The 23,895-nt window shown below is 46.8% G+C and overlaps 1 protein-coding gene across 2 annotated transcripts in view; it reads left to right on the top strand.

The window, feature by feature from the left end:
- Positions 1 to 11,266, top strand: part of DDC (dopa decarboxylase (aromatic L-amino acid decarboxylase)) — a 104,433-nt gene extending 93,167 nt beyond the window's left edge. The window contains exons 12-15 of one of the 2 annotated variants that reach the window (XM_010831047.1): positions 257 to 355; positions 2,853 to 2,954; positions 7,561 to 7,768; positions 10,695 to 11,266. In XM_010831047.1, the coding sequence (XP_010829349.1) occupies positions 257 to 355; positions 2,853 to 2,954; positions 7,561 to 7,768; positions 10,695 to 10,708 (423 nt within the window). In that variant the 3' untranslated portion in view covers positions 10,709 to 11,266. The remainder of the gene's footprint in view (positions 1 to 256; positions 356 to 2,852; positions 2,955 to 7,560; positions 7,769 to 10,694) is intronic. The other variant, XM_010831048.1, reaches the window with a different exon arrangement.
- Positions 11,267 to 23,895: the final 12,629 nt, after the last annotated feature.

Genomic DNA, 23,895 nt, shown 5'->3' with positions numbered 1-23,895 from the left:
GATCTGCTCTCAGTGGCATCTGAGCCCGACACTGGTCTGGTCCCTGCACACTCCACAGGCATCTCAGAGCTTTGTAAAGAGAGCTTCTGGCTGCAGTGCTCACTCCTCTGCTGTCAGCTTTGCCCTTGTGGCAGCCAGAGGGTTGGTCTCCAGGGAACTAACTGCCTTCAGGAGAAACAAGCCAGTCCATGAGTTGAAAAGGAAGCCGGCCCTTGGCACAGTCCTCACCGAGCTGCCGTCTTGTGTCTGATTTCAGCACTGGCAGCTGCCGCTGGGCCGGAGGTTCCGCTCTTTGAAGATGTGGTTTGTTTTTAGGATGTACGGAGTCAAGGGACTGCAGGCCTATATCCGCAAGGTGAGTGTGCTGTCATTATTTATCCAGCTGACATTAGGGAGGTCTTAGACCTGAGAGATGAAGTAAGATGTTGTCAAGCAGGGCACAGGAAACTGAGCGGCTAAGCACAGCACAGCGCAGTGTGTGTAAGTGAAGTCGCTCAGTCGCGTCCGACGCTGCGCGACCCCACGGACCGCAGCCCGCCAGGCTCCTCCATCCGTGGGATTCTCCAGGCAAGAGTACTGGAGTGGGTTGCCATTCCCTTCTCCAATAGCAGTATGTATACCCTGCTCTTTTCCTTTTTGAAGCAACTGAGGAAGCAGGCCAGCGGAGACCCGCTCACTTAGCTGGCTGTGGACAGCCTGCCAGTTTTCAGCCGGTCCTCTGGTGCTGGTGTCCTCAGCTGTGGCCCCAACCTGACGGACAGAGGCCCTCAGGCTGCACGGGAGCGGGGCAGCCCTGCAGAGGTGCCAGGCGGCTGCGGGCAGGGCGAACGGCTCCAGGCCCCTCCCTGTGGCAGAGTGCGTGGAGCGAGCGCCGGCTCGGCCCCACGGCGCCATGCACACCTGCACCCTTCTGGCTCACGAGGCTGCTGGGGGCTGTAAAGGGTCTGGAGCATCTCTGTGGGAAGAGAACTGGGAAAGGACATGGAAGCGGGCCCATGAGTTCTCCCGTGGGGAGCCTGTGCTCAGAAGCTGAATGAAGATTCAGCTGCTCTGGGGAAAGAAGGCAAAGCACAAGTAGTTCATCTCACGAGGGTGATTCCCGCTGGAAGCTCCGGGAAGCAAGCGCTTCGGGATTCCCTGAGGGGGACCAACTGACCTAGGGGCCCTCCTAGGAGCCAGAAACACCCCGGCAGGTGACCAGCTCCCCAGGATCCAGCTTGAGGGGATCCCCTGCCAGCAGTCTCTGGAGCCCTCTAGTGGCACCAGATCCATCACCGCCTGGGGACCCCTCATGTAAACGGTGGTGTTTCTCATACATATGGAATCTAGAAAAATGGTAGAGAGGAACCTATTTGCAGGGCAGGAATAGAGATACAGACAGAGGACACAGTGGGGAGAGGGGAGGGGGGACGAATCGGGAGATTAGGACTGACATACACACACTACCACGTGTGCAATAGACAGCTAGTGGGAAGCTGCTGTTCAGTGCAGGGAGCTCAGCTCAGTGCCCTGCGATGGCCTGGAGGGGTGGGCTGCAAGGGAGGGAGGCTCCAAGGGAGAGGAGATAGGTACACATACGGCTGACTCACGTTGTTTTACAGCAGACACTAACACAGCATTGTGAAGCAACTATATTCCAAAAAAAAATAAATGATGTTTCTGTCCCAACACTTTGAGCAATGCGACCTCTGCTCAGACGCTCCCTGGATAGCTGTTAGTGAGCCCGACACTGGATGCCGGGGTTCAGGATGAGCTCCATGGGCACTGAGACCTGGGTGAGCTGGTTCTCAGATCACATACTGTGTGAACCAGCTCTTGGTCTCTGTAAACACCTCCATGTTTAGTTCGGGCTGGTTCGGGGAGAGGCAGCAGCCTGGGGCTGACGAGGGTCTCACTATGGCAGCAGATGCTGTGGAACAACAAACAGCTGCAGAGCGGGAGCTCTGGTGCTGGGCAACTGCGTTAGAACCAGCCTTAGTCTCCTGGTCTGCAGAATGGGCATGATTGTGGTGTTATTGGGCTTCCCAGGTGGTGCTAATGATAAAGAATCCACCTGTCAACACAGGAGATGCAAGAGATGCGGGTTAGATCCATGAGTCAGGAAGCTCCCTTGGAGGAAGAAATGGCAATGCACTCCAGTACTCCAGTATCCTTGCCTGGAGAATCCTATGGACAGAGGAGCCTGGCAGGCTATGGTCCATGGGGTCACAAAGAGCTGGACTCGACTGAAGCGACTGAGCACGCCCCTACACCATGGGCCAGCACCAGGAGAGGATGGTGAAGTGCCCAGCTCCCCAGCTGATGTTGTCCGCTCTCTCTCTTCAAAAGTGTGTGTGCTTGTGCTCAGCTGTGACCAACTCTTTGCAGCCCCATGAACTGTAGCCCGCCAGGCTCCTCTGTCCATAGGATTCTCCAGGCACAAATACTGGAGTGGGTTGCCATGCCCTCCTCCAGGGGATCTTCCCATCCCAGGGATCGAACCCACGTCTCTTCTGTCTCCTGCATTGGCAGGCGCATTCTTTACCACTAGCGCCACCTCTCTTCTGAAAAGTTGAAATCCCTCCTGACAACATTTAGCCTAAAATTCTAAAAGATGGGGTGTGATGAACACGGTCCTCTGAGCAGAAGAAGACAAGAGGTGTTTTTCGGAAGACGGTGGCCCCTTTCTCCTGGTAACAAGTTTCTCACCCTCTGTGGGGACAGCCGGGACGTGGGTGACATCGATGCTGGAAGAAAACGGTTAAAGCTTAGTAATGAGTTACAGATGCGTGGTCTGATACTGTTCTCTAGGTGGTGAAGTTCTGAATCAAGTCATGACAAGAGACTCAGACAAATGTCTCTTCCCTTTCCAGCATGTCCAGCTGTCCCATGCATTCGAGGCATTGGTGCGCCAGGACACCCGCTTTGAAATCTGTGCAGAAGTCATTCTGGGACTGGTCTGTTTCCGGCTAAAGGTATGTCTAAGTCGACTTCATTGTCTGTGTTTTCTTGACTGGGACGAGAGGAAGTGGTCATTCATTACATCCATCCACACACTGACTGAGCTCCCCAGAGACCTTGCGTTGCTCCCCACCAGTTCTCCAGTCTGCTGGTCCCAGCTCCCGAGCCTGACTTCCCACAACCCCTACCCTTCTCCCTGGTACTCGGACTCCCTGCCTGTGTGTACCTGGGGGGAGAATGCTGGACATTTTCCCCGTCAATCCAGCTGTACCACTGGAATCCTTGAAGGACTCAGCCATGCATGGGCTCACCGGCCCAAGCGTGGTCCCTGGACCAGCACTGCATCACCTGGGAGCCTGCGAGGAGCCAGTCCCGGCTCACTTGGGACCCGCTGACTTGCACCCTGTATGCCCCCCAGCTGCTGGTGCAACAGGGGTTTGAGGGGCGCTGTTCCCTGCGGCTCTGTGGTTCTGCCGTCTGAGGGTGTCAGGCACGTGTGCTGAGAATCACAACCATGTTTTCCACAGGTGCCAAGGGGCACTGCTCACACAGGCCCTTATCAACCAGCCTCATGTGGAGAAAGCCATTACCTTAGCTCTAACGCCCTGACCACTCTCTGACTATCTTGCCATTTGCAGACTCGAACCTGTCCACAGGCCTCCATGTTCAAGTACATAAAGGGAGGCAGGAGAAAGCACCATGGACTCAGTTGCCTTGCTAAGGTGCTGCCCATCCACACGTGGCCCTGGTCTTCCCCTTTCCTTCCCCACACCGATTCTTCACGCTTTGAGGCCTGCTGAGAACCACTCATGCAAAAACCTGGAAGCAAGAGGGTAGAGTCCTGACACAAAAGCTGTCAGAGGGCTGTGAGCCTCACACAGTAACACCTGAGCACAGGAGGGCAGGGCATCACACACACGCCTAAGCACAGGAGGGCAGGGCATCACAGAGACACCTGAGCACAGGAGGGCAGGGCATCACAGACACACCTGAGCACAGGAGGGCAGGGCATCACACACACGCCTAAGCACAGGAGGGCAGGGCATCACACACACGCCTAAGCACAGGAGGGCAGGGCATCACAGACACACCTGAGCACAGGAGGGCAGGGCATCACAGAGACACCTGAGCACAGGAGGGCAGGGCATGACACACACACATGAGCACAGGAGGGCAGAGCATCACAAGACACCTGAGCACAGGAGGGCACAGCATCACAGAGACACCTGAGCACAGGAAGGCAAGGCATCATAGAGACATCTGAGCACAGGAGGGCAGGGCATCACAGAGACACCTGAGCGCAGGAGGGCAGGGCATCACACACACACCTGAGCGCAGGAGGACAGGGCATCACAGAAACCCCTGAGCACAGGAGGGCAGGGCATCACACACACAGCTGAGCACAGGAGGGCAGAAGTCTCCTCTGGTGCTCGGCGCAGGGCCCAGAGGGTGAGCAGAGTTGTGATTCCATCTGCGCTGGTGTTCACAGCAAATGTGCTGTGATGTGTTTGCCATCATGCAGTTGTTTTTGTTTTTACCGCCAGTGTTATTGAAAGATTTTAATTTTTTTGGTTTTTTGCAGTTTTATTGAGATATCATCCCCATACCATACTCTCTGTCTATATAAAGTATACATTTCTTTGATGTCTAGCCTGTCCCTGGGGTTGCACCGCCATCCCCACAGTCTAGCTTGAGAACATCTTCATTCTCCCCCAGAGAAGCCCCAGCCCCATCCCTAGGGCCATGGATCTACTTCTCTCTGTGGATCTGTCTGCTCCAGACATTTGTGTTAACGGGATCATCACTGTGCTGGCTTCTGTGACTGGCTTCTTTCAAAGAGCACCATGTTGTCAAAGTCAAGACTTTTATTTTCTCCTCCCCATTTACTTGGGCAAACCTACCTGCATGTCCCTTCCCGCCCTGCAAGCCTAGGGGCTCCTCAGAAAGCGAAACGTTTCTTCTGTGAAACTTGTTACTTCTATTGCGTGAATCCAGTTTCTCTTTGAGGAAGCATGCTGTGCAGGCATTATCGCTCCTTTCCTGCCTCCGCATCTACCATCTTGCTGCTTTTCTTTGCCCAGTTGCCGTCTGCTCTGGATGTCAAGTCTCCGCTGTTGCTACTGTTGTTACACCTCAGACTGCTTTCTGTCTTTGCGTCTGTTTAGTAGAAAACAAATCTTGTCCGATCCATTTGAAAATGGTGAGCAAAGTTTTTTCCCGAGTTGCTTGCTTTTATTTCCTGCGTTTGGCACTTTCAGGCGTTTGCTCTTCCATTACGTCTTTATGGTGAAGTTCCATCCTTTCAAAGCATCATTCCCACCCTCTCACCCTCATCCTGGAGCGGAACCGGCCCTAACTGGATCTGGTGTGCAGCAGCAGTTCCTAGGTGGCCTTGGGCCCACACGCTGTCCACAGGCCACTGGTCAGAGCCTCATGCCAGTCGGCGACCTGCAGACTCTGCAGAGACGTGAGGCCCAGGTCCCGCCTCCAGCCGACCAGGACTTTTCTCTTCCCACTGTGCTCCCTGCTCTCAAGATGGACAAGAACAGGACAGTCTCCCACGCTAGCCCCACGTGCCGGCCCTCTACATCAACCATGAGGCATGTGGGGCTGGAGTGACTGCCTGGGGACAGAACGAAGGCTGAGAGGTGGGCGGGGATGCGAAGGAGAACCGGACCGACCAGACGGGAGGGGCACGGCCCCCAGTCTGTAACACATGCCCCCTGTCTGGTCCTCTCGGTGTGGGGCGCGGGCCCCCGGCCCCCCGTCCAAGGCTGGTGGGCTGCTCCCCTCCAGAGGGGGGCCACTGGCGGTCCTTCGGTCCATAGTTCAAGGACAGTTTTCCAACACTCCAGCCAGAAGCTGACTATCAACGCTTCATTTTCTACACAGCAATTGCCTGCATGGGAAGGAGTTCCATTGCGAGGATGCATTCACTGAGTTTAGTCTGTATGTAGGTTTAATGAAATTAGCCTAGGCACCCAACTAACACAGTCAGCTATAGAGCACTGTACTGTAATAGGTTTGTAACTTTTCACATAAATATTACATTAAAAAGTAAACAAAAAATAGAGAAAACCTCTCTGATCTCATAGTACAGGAGCTTGAACAGCACGGTAGGCCCAGGTGTAGCGCCACTGCTTCTGTGCTTGCTTCCAGACTTCCTGGGCGTGAAATAAAGATACCTCCCTGCTGCACTCTGATCCCCTGGGGAAGGGAAAGGCTACCCGCTCCAGTGTTCTGGCCTGGAGAATTCCGTGGGCTGTATAGTCCATGGGCTCGCAAAAGTCAGACACGAGTGAGCAACCTTCACTTCACTCACCTACTGCACTGTACCCACGACTGTGCAGCAAAGGACCCAAGAGCACAGCCTGCAGAGCATGCAGGCACGCGACACGGTGCACCACACACGCTGACGTGAGAGTGAATGCACACTCTCATCTTGGAAATTTCACAACTTCAAGGTTCGTATGCAGGAGACTTACTGTATTGTGAGATTTCTTCTGTATGTTTCCATGCCCTGGTGCCATTATACAGTTCTGCTGTTTAAGCTCATCAGTTCAGTCGCTCAGTCGTGTCCGACTCTTTGTGACCCCATGAACGGCAGCCCGCCAGGCCTCCCTGTCCGTCACCATCTCCTGGAGTTTACTCAAACTCAGGTCCATTGAGTCGGTGATGCCATCCAACCATCTCATCCTCTGCCGTCCCCTTCTCCTCCTGCCCCCAATCTCTCCCAGCATCAGAGTCTTTTCAAATGAGTCAGCTCTTTGCATCAGGTGGCCAAAGTATTGGAGTTTCAGCTTCAACATCAGTCCTTCCAATGAACACCCAGGACTGATTTCCTTTAGGATGGACCGGTTGGACCTCCTTGCAGTCCAAGGAACTCTCAAGAGTCTTCTCCAACACCATAGTTCAAAAGCATCAATTCTTCGGTGCTCAGCCTTCTTCACAGTCCAACTTTCACATTCATACATGACTACTGGAAAAACCATAGCCTTGACTAGACGGACCTTTGTTGACAAAGTAATGTCTCTGCGTTTTAATATACTGTCTAGGTTGGTCATAACTTTCCTTCCAAGGAGTAAGCATCTTTTAATTTCATGGCTGCAATCACCATCTGCAGTGATTTTGGAGCCCAGAAAAATAAAGTCAGCCACTGTTTCCACTGTTTCCCCACCTATTTGCCATGAAGTGATGGGACCAGATGCCATGATCTTTGTTTTCTGAATGTTCAGCTTTAAGCCAACTTTTTCACTCTCCTCTTTCACTTTCATCAACTTTCTGCCATAAGGGTGGTGCCATCTGCATATCTGAGGTTATTGATAAGCTCATCAACTTACAGGTGACAGTCTAGGAAGCTTCCTTTTTTCTCTGTAAACCTGGGTCACAGAAGGCTCACCTTTTGGCAGCGCTGGAACAGGAGGAATTGTGCAGGGGAGGCAGCCCTCTCTCGGGCCCACGTCACGGTTACTTAGTTGAATTTTTTATGACTGCGAATGAAAGGCCTGTGGTGAGGTGGCTCTCCCGCTGACCTGGGACTGTATCACCCAACACCTACCTGGCTTCGTGTTGCACATTTGAGCCTCCAAAGATTTGAGTACTGCCTTTCTCAATCTGCAGGGTTCCAACAAACTGAACGAAGCTCTTCTGGAAAGCATAAACAGTGCCAAAAAAATCCACTTGGTCCCTTGTTCCCTGAGAGACCGGTTCGTGCTGCGCTTCGCCATCTGCTCACGCACAGTGGAGCTGGCCCACGTACAGCTGGCCTGGGAGCACATCCAGGAGATGGCGGCCACAGTGTTAAGAGCACAGGGGGAGGAAAAGGCAGGTAAGCCGCCCTGTGGGGCCGAATTCCCTCCACCCTAAAGAGAGGGAGAGAGAACCAGCCCTGTCTGGTCTGGAGAAGTAGAGGGAACATACCACATAGGGAGTCTTTAGAAACTTCGATGGATTTCTCCTTTGTACTCTTTTATTTGAGACTATCAGTCATGCATCTCTGTAATATCCCCTCAGCTTTCTTTAGTGTTCCCCCAACTTACAATCATAGCAACTTATAAACTGGCAAATGGTAGATAAATGAAAATGGGTGAAAACACTCAAAAAGGAATTTGACATGACTGCTGGTTTGCTGTCAGAAAGGACCAAGTTCATGTTGATTTAGAGAAAGAAAATGTTAAACTATTGTGCATCAGTTATAGAAACCCTGAAGACAGTGGGCAGGTGACTTGTAAGAAAAGCATCTGCACAAACACAGCATTGACAACAAGTTGGAATAATGTCTGTTGAACTGCAAGGATCTTTAGAGCCTTGGCATTAGGTTATTTTATGAATGTCATTCCACTGGAGTTTTTCCACCACTTTGATTTCTTTCTTTTTCCTTTTGCCCCACTTGGGCGGGGGGGGTAGGTGGTAGGAGCTTCTGCTTTTCCTTCTTTTTTATATTAAACAAATAAGAGATTTATATCTCTCTGAAAAGAGCAATTCATGGGGTTGCAAACAGTCAGACACAAGTGAGTAACTGAACTGAACTGAAAAAGAGTTTAAAGAAAGGCAATCAAGGGGCAAGAGCGGGGTTTCAAGAATCATCAGGATCTCAGGATCCTTCCTTCTTGCTTCCCTGCTATTTTTAGCATCAACATAGAACATCTGTCTTATGGCCCAAAATGGTTGTTCATGCTCCAGCCATTGCATCCTCATTCCAACTTTTCTTTCTTTCATTTTCTGCTTTATGCCCATCTGTCATCATCCACAGCGGATGCAAAACCTAAATGTGTGAGGGAATTAGTTTGCTGAGTGCATACAACTTGATCTTCTGGGCTCTTAATTTTAATTATGAGTACCTGAGATATTAATACTATAGGTGCAGTGGTCCTCAACCTCTAGGATCTAATGCCTGATGATCTGAGGTGGAGCTAATATAATAATTATACAAATAAGGTACACAATAAATGAAACACATTTGAATCATCCTGAAACCATCCCCCCACAAATGGTTGGTGGAAAAATTGTCCTCAACAAAACCAGTTCCCAGTGCTGAAAAGGTTGGGGACTGCTGTGTAGTGCTCAAAAAAATCAGAAGTTAAATATTGCATTTAATTTATGTGAGAGCTCCATCCCAGGCTTCTGGCCCAAGAGGTCAGAGACCCCTCTGTCAGTGTGTGTCCTGAAATATCAGGTCCTTTTCCTGGCTCGGCAAACCCCTTTCCTAAAGGGCTGCTGCTCATAAGCTGAGGGATCACCCTTCAGGGAGCAACACCCCAGTTGCAGCTTGAGCATCTCGGGAAGGTGCTGGGAAGAGGCCTATAGTTCCAGATTATTCCACTGCTCCACAATAAGCATCTCTGTGTGTGGTGGGGGTGTGTGTGTATGTAGGGGGAATAAGATAAATTCAAAGCAAAACCACACAGGCAAACACTCTAGAGGAACATTTCTGCGACTCTGTGTTTGTGTATCTTATCATGTCTTATTCCCCTATGCCTGGAACAACACAGGAGACTGTAGCTCAGAAAACTCATTTAAGCAGAGACAGGTCTCTGATAGACAAAACAGTTACCCTGGAGTTACTATGCATGTGTGCAAGAGCTATGTTGCTTCAGTCGTGTCCAACTCTTTGCGACCCCATGGACTGTAGCCCGCCAGGCTCCTCTGTCCATGGGGATTCTTCAGGCAAGAATACTGGAGTGGGTTGCCACGCCCTCCTCCAGGGGATCTTCCCTCCGGGGATCGAACCCAGGTCTCCTGTCTCTTGCATAGGCAGGCGGAATCTTTACCACTAGCGCCACCTGGGAAGCCCATGTGAAGTCGTTATTTGTTGTTTAGTCACTAAATCATGTCCGGCTCTGTGACCCCCTGGACTGAGCTTCCCTGTCCTTCACTATACTTGCCATCAATTCCAAAGGTAACAGAAAGTAAATTTTTAAAAAATGCAGGATACAATAGTAAATCACAATGCATATATGTTTTAGTCAGATTAATTAAAGTGATGAAAATCTTAATACGTTGGTTTTACTTGTGCTTATGTTTACACGTGCTCAGCCATGTCTGACTTTTTGTGATCCCCATGGGCTTCAGTGCATCATGCCTCTCTGTCCATGGGATTCTCCAGGCAAGAATACTGGAGTGGGTTGCCATGCCCTCCTCCAGGGGGTCTTCCCAACCCAAGGATCAATCCCCTGTCTCCTGCGTTGGCAGGCAGATTCTTTACCACTGAGTCACAGCGGAAGCCCCTTGTGCTTATGTAAGTTTATATCAAATGCAATGGTCACAGTTCTGAAGGAAAGAAGGAACTACCCTATTCCACATAAGGTAGGAAATGGGGCCAAGACTCTAGTTGGCATTAGTAAAATGTATCACAGAGAAGGGGCTTCCCAGGTGACTAAGTGGTAAAAAATCCACTTGTCAGTGCAGGAGACACAGGAGACATGGGTTCAATCCCTGTGTCAGGAAGATCCTTTGAAGAAGGAAATGGCAACCCACTCCAGTATTCTTGCCTGGGAAATCCAATGGACAGAGAAACCTGGTGGGCTACGGTCCATGGGGTTGCAAAAGAGTCAGACATAACTTTGCAACAAAACAACAACAATCATAGAGAAGCCAGACTGGCAATAAAACCTCATTTCTTCCAGTTCAAACTCTTTTCTGTTTCACAGATGGAGAAAGTATATTCCTTCTCTGTGTTCCAGGGAGGAGTATACAAAATTCTTTCACATTTTTAAAACATAGCCATATGTTCCTGTTCTTTTTTTCCCCTGTAGAGATCAAAAATTGAAATTATCTGAAGACTGGGATGAGAGGAAACTGTATCAGCCCAGCTCCTTGGAACCCAGCCTGTATGTGGCACATGCTTCTCCAGTTCAGTTCAGTGGCTCAGTCGTATCTGACTCTTAGTGACCCCATGGACTGCAGCACGCCAGGCTTTACTGTCCATCACCCACTCCCGGAGTTTACTCAAACTCATGTTCATCAAGCCAGTGATGCCATCCAACCATCTCATCCTCTGTCATCCCCTTTTCCTCCTGCCTTCGGTCTTTCCCCAGAGTTATCCAGAAAGAATCCCATGATTGCACCTTTTCAGCCACTCATCAATGAAGAAATATTATTTGCTACAAGTTAACCTCAGTGAATATAGCTTTTCTCCATTATTTGGCTGTGACTTCTGTTGATTAAAAAATCACATGTTTCTATGCCTTTGAAGTTGTCAGTGGGGTAAAGCCTTATTGAAATATCGTCCAGGGTGATCTATGATTATGGGATATATACCTGTGGTGTTTAAATTGTCCTGTCATGTGGCTTAATGCTTAATAAACAGTGTGAAGTGTTATGCGCATTGTGTCTGATGAGCATCTTGTTCTATACCGTAGAAAATCGATTGTTATAACGTGGACTTATCCTTTCAAAACAGCTAAAGATATGACATTCCTGGATATTTTTAAATGACATTTATTTAGTCAACAAGCATTTAGGGATTGCCTAGTATATGTCTGGTGGGCTTCCCTGTGGTGCTGGTGGTAAAGAACCTGCCCGCTAATGCGGGAGATGCAGGAGATGCAGGTTCGATCCCCTGGGTCAGAAGATTCCCTGGAGGAGGGCATGGCAACCCAGGCCAGTATTCTTTCCTGGAGAATCCCTTGGACAGAGGAGCCTGGCACTCTATGGCCCATAGGGTCTGAAAGAGTCGGACATGAAAAGCAACTTAGCACATATGCATGCAGTATATGTCAGTCACTGTTCTAGATGTAATAACAACATGAGTTTTATTTGGAAATGACTTCAACTTCTAAAGTAATATCAGTAAATTTAGAATCAAGACACAGCCAGAGATCAAATTCTGCTGGTGTGGTGAGAAAGACTTCTGGGGCCTTGGTCTCCTCATCTGATTAGTCCACCTGCCCTGTGGTATCATGACTAATAAACACCTGAAGATTCTCTTTACACATAAATATCAGGAAGATGCAGTTTTTGTCCAAATAACTGATCTTTATTTGAAACTATTTTTATTCTTAGAAACACATATATTTTAATCCCAAGACAAGTTTTTATTCTTTGGAGACTATAGAATTGTCAAAAACACTCTCAGAATGGTACCTTGAATTATTATTAGGGCTATTTAAATTTTATAGATCTCTGAGGTCTACATGCATGTAGTTGAATTATCTGTGTTTTTGGAATCTGTTAACACATCAGATGCCATGTGGTCCCCCTCTCATTTGGTCAGGTCATTTGTTCTCTGCCCATCAGTGGACAGACCTGGCCTCTCCACCACAGCATGGGGATGTGGGATGGGCCACAGGGACCCACTGGTGCCACCACGTCAGGAGCCACAGAGGGTGGTGCTCTGACCTCAGATCACAGTGTGGAGGCCGAGGTGCCTGCCTCGTACAGTGAGGTTGTCTGCCCCGAGTGTGCTCTGGAGTTAAGATTGCTGCAGGGCCCCCTACGTGGGGCCTGAGTCACCAACGCAGCCGCAGCCCGCAGCCTTTGGGAGTGGCTCCACCGAGCCAATCCACAAATGCACTTTGGAAAGACGACCCAGATTTGTGTTTGAGGCAGGAGACAGGGCAGCAGGTGACAGCAGATGCTGCCAGGCGACATGGGCAGACAGGGAGCAGGAAGCTGGTGGATGAACAAAGAGCTCCCCACTGACCGGGCTGGGTCTTTGTGTCAGGGAATCTCAGACCTCAGCTGGAATGTAGACCCAGGAGAGACTGCAGCTTGCCCACTTCTGGCTCATTTCTAGCTAACTCGTGGCAGTTCCCCCTACCCCTGACCTCTCTAGGCATTTCCATAGCACAGTGATCAAACCCCAAATTACCCAGCCTCGGAACAGACGGACATACTTCCTCCCAGTTTATTTAACGCACATCCTCATGGCATGGTCTCTATGTTGTAAATATTTTGATATTAACTTATTTAATACTTATTTTAAAGTTATCAACTATTATTCCCATCTTATAGGTGAGAAAGAGGTCTAGTGACTTTTCTGCATGAGGTCTGGAACATGGCAGTCTGGGATTCACACTGTCTTAGCCATTCAATTCCAAGTGTGCTGTCTCTTGCCCAGATAAGCCATTTCTCAGGATAACTGGCAGTGAGGAGCTTTCACTCCCTTCTGGGAAAAGCCCATCTTCGCCTCCCAGGGTAGAGTCTTGGACCCTGACCTTAACCAGGCAATCCCCAAACAGCCCAATGTGGGGAAGTTTCTGAAGGTCTGCACTGTGCAGCCTAACCCATCTGTGCAGCATCTTCATAAGCAATCCAGTGTCAGGGTGCAGCGCACAGACCACCACTGGCCCTGGAACCAGCTAGCATCTCCCGATAACAGGCACCTCCAATTAGCACTGGGAAAATCCTAGATCCATCTGGACACACCTAACATCTTGATGCCAAGAAATCTGTTTTTGCTTATGACACTTCGGTCCACAGATGAAAGGGTTTTCCCTCCTGGCACCAAAAACATGGACTGTTTTCCAACAGCAGTTTCCCACCTGTCTGACAGCACTGCCTGGAGTCAGCATCCAACCCCATCTGTTAAGGGCTCAGTCCCTCAAATACCCTCACCTCACTACCAGCCCGGGCCTCCTGGCCTCCTACCTGACCTGCTATATATTGGGGGTCCCCACCACTCCCTTGTCAGGATCCGCTGTTGGCCAGAACAGTTTACAGAACTCAGGAAGTTACTTTATTTGCATCCTCAAGTTTCACATGAAGTATCCGACTCAGGGACAACCAGATAGCAGAGAGACATAGGGTGGGGCAGGGGGAGGGAGTGGGGGCTTCCATTCCCCACCCCCACTCCCTCGAGGGCACGGCTCTCCAAGCAGCCTGATGTGCTCAGTCAGTCAGTCAGTTCAGCTGCTCAGTCGTGTCCAACTCCTTGTGACCCCATGGACTGCAGCATGCCAGGCTTCCCTGTCTATCTCCAACTCCCAGAGCTTGCTGAAACTCATGTCCATCGAGTCAATGATGCCATCACCAATGTGAAAGTGCTCCAAACCCTATTGATTAGGAGTTTTCATGGAGATTCCAGTACATCACTAGTTGATTAAATCACTGGCCATTGTGATTAACCCAAGTCTCTGGTCCCCTTCCCCCACTGGAGGTGGGAATGGGATGGTGCTGAATGTTCCCACCTTCTCACTATGGTGACCACCTCCATCTTTACTCTGTCTGTGGACCTGCCAAGAGTAGCCTCCCTAGAATGAAAGAGATTCCTGATACCCACAGAATCCAGAGGATTTAGGAGCTCTGTGTCAGGAGCCAGGGACATAGACCTAATACATAACTCTTATTATATCAGACCTAAGATACCTCCTGGAATCATATACCTCCTCCCTAAAATGCAGAAAGTAGCCAAATTTCCTGACAACAGAGAATCTCATTCCTGCTGACTCCATGCCTGACATAGGAGGAATTTGTAGAAAAGCCAAGACTTAAAAAAAAAGAGGCAGAAATATTACTGGGCTCTATAAAAGAATGACATAATGACATTTGCAACAATATAAATGGACCTAAAAGTGATCATACTAAGTGAAGTAAGTCAGAAAGAGAATGACAAGTATCATATGAGATCACTTACATGTGGAATTCAGAAAGATGATACAGGGGAACTTATTTACAAAACAGACACAGAAAACACACTTATGGTTAACAAACAGGAAAGGAAGGGAGAGGGATAACCTGGGAGTTTGGGATTAAAATATATACACTACTATATAGAAAATAGATAAACTTAAGGGCCTATTACACAGCACGTGTGTGTGTGCTCAGTAGCTCATTAGTGCCCAACTCTTTGCAACCCCATGGACTGTAGCCCACCAGGCTGCTCTGTCCATGGAATTCTCCAGGCAAGAATACTAGAGTGGGAAGCCATTCGTTTCTCCAGGGGATCTTCCCAACCCAGGGATCAAACCCAGGTCTCCCGCATTGCAGGCGGATTCTTTACCACTGAGACATCTGGAAAGCCCATTTTATAGCACAGGGAACCGTAATAATCTATATGGGAAAGAACCTGGAAAAGAATCTGTATATCAGAATCACTTTGTTGTGTATCTGAAACAAACACAACATTGTAAACCAACTATCTGTGTGCTCATGCTGTTGTGTCTGACTCTTTGCGACCCTTTGGACAGTAGCCTGTCAGGCTTCTCTGTCCATGGAATTTTCTAAGCATGAATACTGGAGTGAGTTGCTTCAGTAGAAAATAAAAATTAAATTAAAAACTAATAAATTGAAAACAAAGGAGAGGTGAGCTGATTATCCCAAGGGATAAGGAGGAAGACCCCAGAGGAAGCAGGTTCCAACCATCCATTGACTTCACACCTGTGCCCCTTAACCTGAGAGTCCAGGTTAGCAACAAATATTGCTGGTCTTTTATTCAGAAGGCCTGTATTCGAGGAAAGGAATGGAGCTTGCCTAATGGCTTTTTGATCAAAGAATTGTTTCGTTGCTTTTCTCAATCATGGAAATCTCCAAATATATAAAAACATTTTTTGCTTTTTTTAAAACTGCATTTGATATCAGTACTTATTTCTTCAGTATTCCTGTATCACCTGCCATCACCTACACTTGTCATAAATAGTAGAAAAAATAAGAAAGTACTGTGAGAGTAAGTTGCTTGTATGAATTGGATAAATTTGGAACTATCATTTTGGAGAAAGTTGAGTGTGATTCCACAGGTAGAGATGCAAAATGGATGGTTGAGGAAAGAAGAGAGGAAGAAAAGAACAATGGATTCATACAGAGAAGACCCATGACACATATAGGAGACTATACATATACACCCCATATACAGAAGACTCCAAAAATGTCCAGAATGTTGAAGTCAAATCCGGACCCTGCCATTGATAAGAGCAAGACCCTATGAGGCCTTCCCAGAACAGACCCCCACACATGTCTTCCACCTGCCTTTTGTCTATAGAAAAACTTTAGTCTAAGAATAAATTTATTCAGAGAAGTGAGAAAATACAGAAAGGAAAACTCAAGCAAGACAAAATGATAATAGATTAGGCAATAAACAAAGTCAAAGACTTTAGTTCTTCCTCAAGGACTGTAGCTAACACTCTGAGCCATGTCCTTTGAGCTGTTTTGCAGAGGCTGAGACCCCCACCAGGTGAGAGAAATTAACTGTGTGCTGCTCACAAGCACATGGAACCCGGACCAGAGGGAACCAGAAGGTCCCTGATGATGACGCTGACTCCTAATTACCTCACCACCAGCCCACCGGAAGAATGTCCACAAGTTGATCACGCCCTGTCCTTGAACACTACACGACTCCTCACTACCCTGTCCAGGGCAGGACACATAATTTTGAGGGCATTAGCCTCCCATGGTCCCCTTTGCCTGGCAAAACAATAAACCTGTTCTTTTCTGCTTCACCCAAAACTCTGTCTCTGCATTTCTATTCAGCACAGGTGAACAGAGTACAAGTTTCAGCGACATCTCCAGGCATTAGAGAGGAGCCAAGTCACAATGAGGAGTGTTAAAATGGAGGAATATTTTATTGGGAAAGACACAGAGAGGCCTTACTTGGTAACTGTCTTCAAATGTTACCCTCACTCTGACATGAAGAGTCTTTGTGCCTCAAACATCAAGTGACACAGAGGGACAGTTATTTTCAATGTGAAAAGTCAACTTATCAGCAAATAGAATGTGATGTCTCACAGGTCAGTAAATGCTCCTCTCGGTGGGTGCTGGCTGGAGACAGGAAAATCAACAGTTGAGAAATAGTGGGGGAAACACCTCCAAGAGACTGAAAACTACAGTACGTGACCTTTAATCTCTCTTCTGTATCTGAGATTCCAACAGTCTATGAAAATAAGAGAATCTGGCTAAATTACACGGTAGAAATACCACCAACAGCACGGGTTATTTTTCTGTGAGAAGCTCTAATCTGTGCAGCCCATGTCTGGCAAAGGATTTGCCCATAACCACACCTATCACTTGGGCGCTGTTTCCTGGGGTCGGGCTCTGGCCTCGATGCCTTAGAGGTCAGCTGCATTTATGCCCCCACAGTCCTTGGAGGTAGATCATGAGTAGTGGGGTCAGGATCTGAACTCTGCCTCCACCACCTAGCACCAGCCCCTCTGGCATAAGAACACCATGTGTTCCCTTTGTTGTGCAGAAGCTTTTAATTTTAATTAGGCCCCATTTGTTTATTTTTGCTTTTATTTCCAAACTTCTTGGAGGTGGGTCATAGAGGATCCTGCTGTGATTTATGTCAGAGAGTGTTTTGCCTATGTTCTCCTCTAGGAGTTTTATAGTCTCTGGTCTTACATTTAGATCTTTAAGCTTCTGCACAACAAAGGAAACTATAAGCAAGGTGAAAAGACAGCCTTCAGAATGGGAGGAAATAATAGCAAATGAAGCAACTGACAAAGAATTAATCTCAAAAATATGCAGGAAACTCCTGCAGCTCAATTCCAGAAAAATAAATGACCCAATCAAAAAATGGGCCAAAGAACTAAGCAGACATTTCTCCAAAGAAGACATCCAGATGGCTAACAAATACACGAAAAGATGCTCAACATCACTCATTATCAGAGAAATGCAAATCAAAACCACAATGAGGTACCATTTCACGCCAGTCAGAATGGCTGCGATCCAAAAGTCTACAAGCAATAAATGCTAGAGAGGGTGTGGAGAAAAGGGAACCCTCTTACACTGTTGGTGGGAATGCAAACTAGTACAGCCACTATGGAGAACAGTGTGGAGATTCCTTAAAAAACTGGGAATAGAACTGCCATGTGACCCAGCAATTCCACTGCTGGGCATACACACCGAGGAAACTAGAATTGAAATATACACGTGTACCCCAATGTTCATTGCAGCAGTGTTTACAATAGCCAGGACATGGAAGCAACCTAGATGTCCATCAGCAAATGAGTGGATAAGAAAGCTGTGGTACGTATACATAATGGAGTATTACTCAGCCATTACAAAGAATACATTTGAATCAGTTCTAATGAGGTGGATGAAACTGGTAAGTAAGACAGAAAGAAAAACACCAATACAGTATACTAACGCATATATATGGAATTTAGAAAGATAGTAACGATAACCCTGTATGCGAGACAGCAAAAGAGACACAGACGTATAGAACAGTCTTCTGGACTCTGTGGGAGAGGGTGAGGGTGGGATGATTTGGGAGAATGGCATTGAATGTATATTATCATATGTGAAATGAATCACCAGTCCAGGTTCGATGCATGAGACAGGATGCTCGGGGCTGGTGCACTGGGATGATCCAGAAGGATGGGATGGGAAGAGAGGTGGGAGGGGGGTTCAGGATGGGGGACACATGTACACCTGTTGTGGATTCATGTCAATGTATGGCAAAACCAACACAATATTGTAAAGTAATTAGCCTCCAATTAAAATAAATTTATATTAAAAAATAAATAGATAAAAATTCTCAAATTCCAGGGAATAAGTGTCAGAAAACTGGAAAAAAAAAAAAAAAAGAATACCTTGTGTTAGCTTCCTAGGGCTGCTGAAAAGAAAAGAAATTTGCTCTCAGAGTTCTGGAGGCCAGGATCCAGAAGTGGAGAGGCCAGCCAGGCCACACTCCCTCCAAAGCCCCACGGAGGATCCTTCCCCGTCTGTTCCAGCCTCTGGCAGCCCAGGTGTTCGCTGGCATGTGGCTGCATACCTCCTACTTCTGCCTCATCTTCAGGTGGTTGTCTTCTCTCTCTGTCTCTTCTTCTCTATTGAAGCATCGGTTCCCTGGATTAGGGTCCATCTCAATCCTGTATGACCTCAGGTTAGCTCAGTTACATCTGCAAAGACATTATTTCCAAATAAGGTGACATTCACAGATACTGGATGTATGCATGTTTTTTTTAGAGGGGGGGATACAATTCAACTCACAACATACAGTATTAAACTGGAAGTGCCAGAGGTATGGACTCATGTTGGCAGTAGATTCAGGAGGAAAACAATAAAAGTGGGTCGTTCCTTTCCTGCTCTGTCCACTCATTTCAGGGGAGGCCCATCTCCCCACTCACCAGCTCCATTCATGTTGCTGATGCCAGGGAGCCTGTCAGAGCCTCACGGTTCATCCAGTGAGCTAGGGAAAACCTTTACTGAAATTGCATGTCTCATTCACTCCAGGTCCAACCACCCTTTACTTCTCTGATGGAGGCAGGGACCCATGCCCTCCACCCTCAATTTTCACTCTGCCTTCTTCCTGAATGCTGAGTTAAGGAGGTGAAAGGTGGGAACTTGGTCAGAGACCAGCCACAATCAGGAATCCCACGCAGAAGGAATTGACTCTTGTTCCATCTGCTTCCACCTCCCCTCCACCACATCCATTTCCCAGGATCTACAAACACACCACTTTTAAAATTAAAGTGACTCTCCTGGCAGACGAAGATGCACATTATTTGAGGTCATATTCTCCCTCTGCTTAAAAACAAATGAGATTACTGAAGTGTGCATTGGCATTTGTTGGAGATCATGTTTATAATATTCATGAATATGGAAATGAGAGGCCAGCTCCCAGAATCCCTCACACCAAGAGCTTGCACTCTGTTCACTGTAAGTGAAAACTTCTTCCCTTGCAGGTTTAAAATTTTTACTAAGCAGAAAAACAACAACAACAACAAAAAAACAGTGTATGGTCTCAGGAGGAAAGTGGAAGACCTGCTTAGCTCAAGCACTACACTCTTACAAATTATGCTAAAGTATTAGGACAGTATTCTAAAATATCCCATTTGTAACAGAAAAGGTCTTGCTTTAGATTAGGGCTTGAATCCCCCAAATATCACTAATAACACTAGTGGTACCAATAAATATAATACAGCAGCACAGCTTCTGCTGAGTGTCTGCAATGTGCAAGCTTCTGCTTTGACAATTTAAGTATTAGAGCTCATACTAACCATAACTCTTACAATAACATCTTGGGTTAGAGATGCTTATTCTTGTTTTATAGGTGAGGAGGAGGTTGAAATTCAGACAGGGCATGGAATTGAGTTAGATTTTTGCCAACTATGCAGGAAGAAAAAACTACTGGATTGGGAAATGCTTTTCTGTCAAATGTGCAAAAGTAAAGTGGCAATGCTAGAGTCACTTGGAGAAATTTTAATATGTGAACAATGGGCTTCCCAGATGGCACTGTGGTAAAGAACTCGCCTGCCAACGCAGGAGACGCAAGAGACACAAGTTCAATCCTGGGCCTGGAAGATCCCCTGGAAGAGGGCAAAGCAATCCACTCCAGTATTCTTGCCTGGGAAATCCCATGGACAGAGGAGCCTGGCAGGCTACAATCCATAGGGTCGCACAGATCAGATACGACTCAAGTGACTTAGCACACACTCACACGCATGAACAGTACTCTTAGGAGGCTAAGGTGGTGGTTTATATAATACAAATTCTCCAAAATGCTATCACTAAAACTTTGGTGATGAAAATCACTGAAAATTGCTATTACCCAAATATGTAGTATTGACATGATTTCTAAATATACAAGTAGAAAAACAGCTAGTAAACAAAGCTATTAAGCTGGTCTTAAGATAATGTTTTTAATTTTCATTTTATTCTGGGTAATTATAATAATTAGTGAATTATTTAGTATATTATGAAGAATTACAATAAAAAGTCTTTTGTTACTATCTAATCCAAGAGATGAATTGTGAGCTACCCTTTTCCCTTGTTTATTTTTAAAAGGTATTGTCCAATCATTCCCTTTTATTTTATTTCCACTTTAAAAAATTTTTAAAGAAAGGTCCTAAAAGAAGTGTTCCATCTCACACTCCTTTAGGCCTTGCATTTCAATGTCATGTGCTGTTAGTTGCTCCAGGAACTGCACAGTCATTTTCTCCAGCCCTGGTGCCAGGCGCTCACTTTCTGGAGAAGCAGTGCCCACAGGCAGGAGAGGAGGAGGCCCTGTGGCTTCCCAAGGAGTGTCTTCTCTTTCCTCTCTGAGAGAGGTGCTCAGGAGGGCACGATCTTCCCCAGCGCGGCCCCTTCTTGCTTTAAACCAGAGTATGTCAGCAGGTTCCTGGGGTTGTAGGTGTGACCTTGGGACACTGAGGTGATGAGCCCAGGTAGGATGATGGCAGGATGAGAAGGTGGGAAGATGGTCCTTTGTGTGACCCCCTGAGCTCATTCCATCAACTCCACACTTCTCAAGTGACTCATGGCATGAACTATTAAGTTGGTGCAAAAGTGTGGTTTGTACTTCGTTGAACTCTGCCATTTGATACTGGAATACATTCTTAAATGTTGTTATATTATACACCATTTTCATGCTCATTTTTGCTTCATGTTTTTTGCTAATGAATTATTACTGGCTGTTTACTTTACATGTATTTTAGACTATGGAAATGATGCAAGACAAAAAACAAATTTGAGTGATTTTCTTATTTGAGTTCAAAATGGGTCATAAGCAGCAGAGACAACTTGCAACATCGACAACACACTTGGCCCAGGAACTGTTAACAGACGTACAATGCAGTGGTGGTTCAGGAAGTTTTGCAAAGGAGACGAGAGCCCTGAAGATGAGGAATGTAGCGGCCTGCCATCAGAAGTTGACAATGACCGATTGAGAGCCATCATGAAAGCTGATCAGAGGCTGACAATGACAAGCTGAGGGCATCGTCAAAGCTGATCCTCTTACAACTATATAAGGAGGTGCCCAAGAACTCAATGTCGACTATTCTATGGTCATTTGGCACTTGAAGCAAGTTGGAAAGGTAAAAATGTTTGGTAAGTGGGTACCTCATGAGCTGACTACAAATCCCCCCCCGCCAAAAAATCGTCATTTTAAAATGTTATCTTCTCTTATTCTATTCAACAACAATGGACCATTTCTCAGATTGCAATGTGTGAAGAAAACTGGGTTTTATATGACAACCAGGTCAGTGCTTGGACCTAGAAAAAGCTCCATAGCACTTCCAAAAGCCAAACTTGCACCAAAAAAGGGGTCATGGTCACTGTTAGGTGGTCTGCTGCCCATCTGATCCACTACAGCTTGCTGAATCCCAGCAAAAACATCTCTGAGAAGTATGCTCAGAGAATCAATGAGATGCACCCAAAACTACAAAGCTGCAGCCAGCAATGGTCAACAGAAAGGCCCCAATTCTTCTCCACAACAGTGCCCTACCACAACCAACACTTCAAAAGTTAAACAAGTTGTGCTATGAAGTTTTGCCTCATCCCTGACCAAATACCATTTCTTCAAGCATCTCAGCAACTTTTTCCAGGGGAAATGCTTCCACAAGCAGCAAGACTCAGAAAATGCTTTCCAAGAGTCTGTTGAATCCCGAAGTACAGATTTTTATGCAATGGGAATAAATAAACATTTCTGGTTGGCAAGAATATGTTGATTGTAATGGTTCCTATTTTAATTAGTCACAATATGTTTGAACCTAGTTATAATGATTTAAAATTCAAGGTCTGAAACCATAATTACTTTTGCACCAACCTAATACCCAGAGGAGCTCATGATCTGAGCCACAGTCAGCTCCCGGTCTTGTTTTTGCTGACTATATAGAGCTTCTCCATCTTTGGCTGCAAAGAATATAATCAATCTGATTTCAGTGTTGACCATCTGGTGACGTCCATGTGTAGAGTCTTCTCTTGTGTTGTTGGAAGAGGGTGTTTGCTATGACCAGTGCATTCTCTTGGCAAAACTCTATTAGCCTTTGCCCTGTTTCATTCCGTATTCCAAGGCCAAATTAGCCTGTTACTCCAAGTGTTTCTTCCAGGGCTAGAAAAGGTCAGATTTCATTCCAATCCCAAAGAAAAGCAATGCTAAAGAATGCTCAAACTACCGCACAATTGCAGTCATCTCACAGGCTAGTAAGGTAATGCTCAAAATTCTCCAAGCCAGGCTTCAGCAATATGTGAACCGTGAACTTCCAGATATTCAAGCTGGTTTTAGAAAAGGCAGAGGAACCAGAGATCAAATTGCCAACATCTGCTGGATCATGGAAAAAGCAAGAGAGTTCCAGAAAAACATCTATTTCTGTTTTGTTGACTATGCCAAAGCCTTTGACTGTGTGGATCACAACAAACTGTGGAAAATTCTGAAAGAGATGGGAATACCAGACCACCTGATCTGCCTCTTGAGAAACTTGTATGCAGGTCAGGAAGCAACAGTTAGAACTGGACATGGAACAACAGACTGTTTCCACGTAGGAAAAGGAGTATGTCAAGGCTGTATATTGTCACCCTGCTTATTTAACTTATATGCAGAGTGCATTATGAGAAACTCTGGGCTGGAAGAAGCACAAGCTGGAATCAAGATTGCCGGGAGAAATATCAATAACCTCAGATATGCAGATGACACCACCCTTATGGCAGAAAGTGAAGAGGAACTAAAAAGCCTCTTGATGAAAGTGAAAGAGGAGAATGAAAAAGTTGGCTTAAAGCGCAACATTCAGAAAACGAAGATCATGGCATCTGGTCCCATCACTTCATGGGAAATAGATGGGGAAACAGTGGAAACAGTGTCAGACTTTATTTTTTGGGGCTCCAAAATCACTGCAGATGGTGACTGCAGCCATGAAATTAAAAGACGCTTACTCCTTGGAAGAAAAGTTATGACCAACCTAGATAGTATATTGAAAAGCAGAGACATTACTTTGCCAACAAAGGTCCATCTAGTCAAGGCTATGGTTTTTCCTGTGGTCATGTATGGATGTGAGAGTTGGACTGTGAAGAAGGCTGAGCGCCGAAGAATTGATGCTTTTGAACTGTGGTGTTGGAGAAGACTCTTGAGAGTCCCTTGGACTGCAAGGAGATCCAACCAGTCCATTCTGAAGGAGATCAGCCCTGGGATTTCTTTGGAAGGAATGATGCTAAAGCTGAAATTCCAGTACTTTGGCCACCTCATGCGAAGAGTTGACTCATTGGAAAAGACTCTGATGCTGGGAGGGATTGGGGGCAGTAGGAAAAGGGGACGACAGAGGATGAGATAGCTGGATGGCATCACCGACTTGATGGATGTGAGTTTGA

This window comes from Bison bison, unplaced genomic scaffold, assembly GCF_000754665.1.
Source record: "Bison bison bison isolate TAMUID 2011002044 unplaced genomic scaffold, Bison_UMD1.0 scf7180017864522, whole genome shotgun sequence".
In the NCBI taxonomy this organism is placed as follows: domain Eukaryota; kingdom Metazoa; phylum Chordata; class Mammalia; order Artiodactyla; family Bovidae; genus Bison; species Bison bison.
The sequence above is the reverse complement of the archived record's forward strand: the minus strand, read 5'-3'. Positions and strand labels throughout refer to the sequence as shown.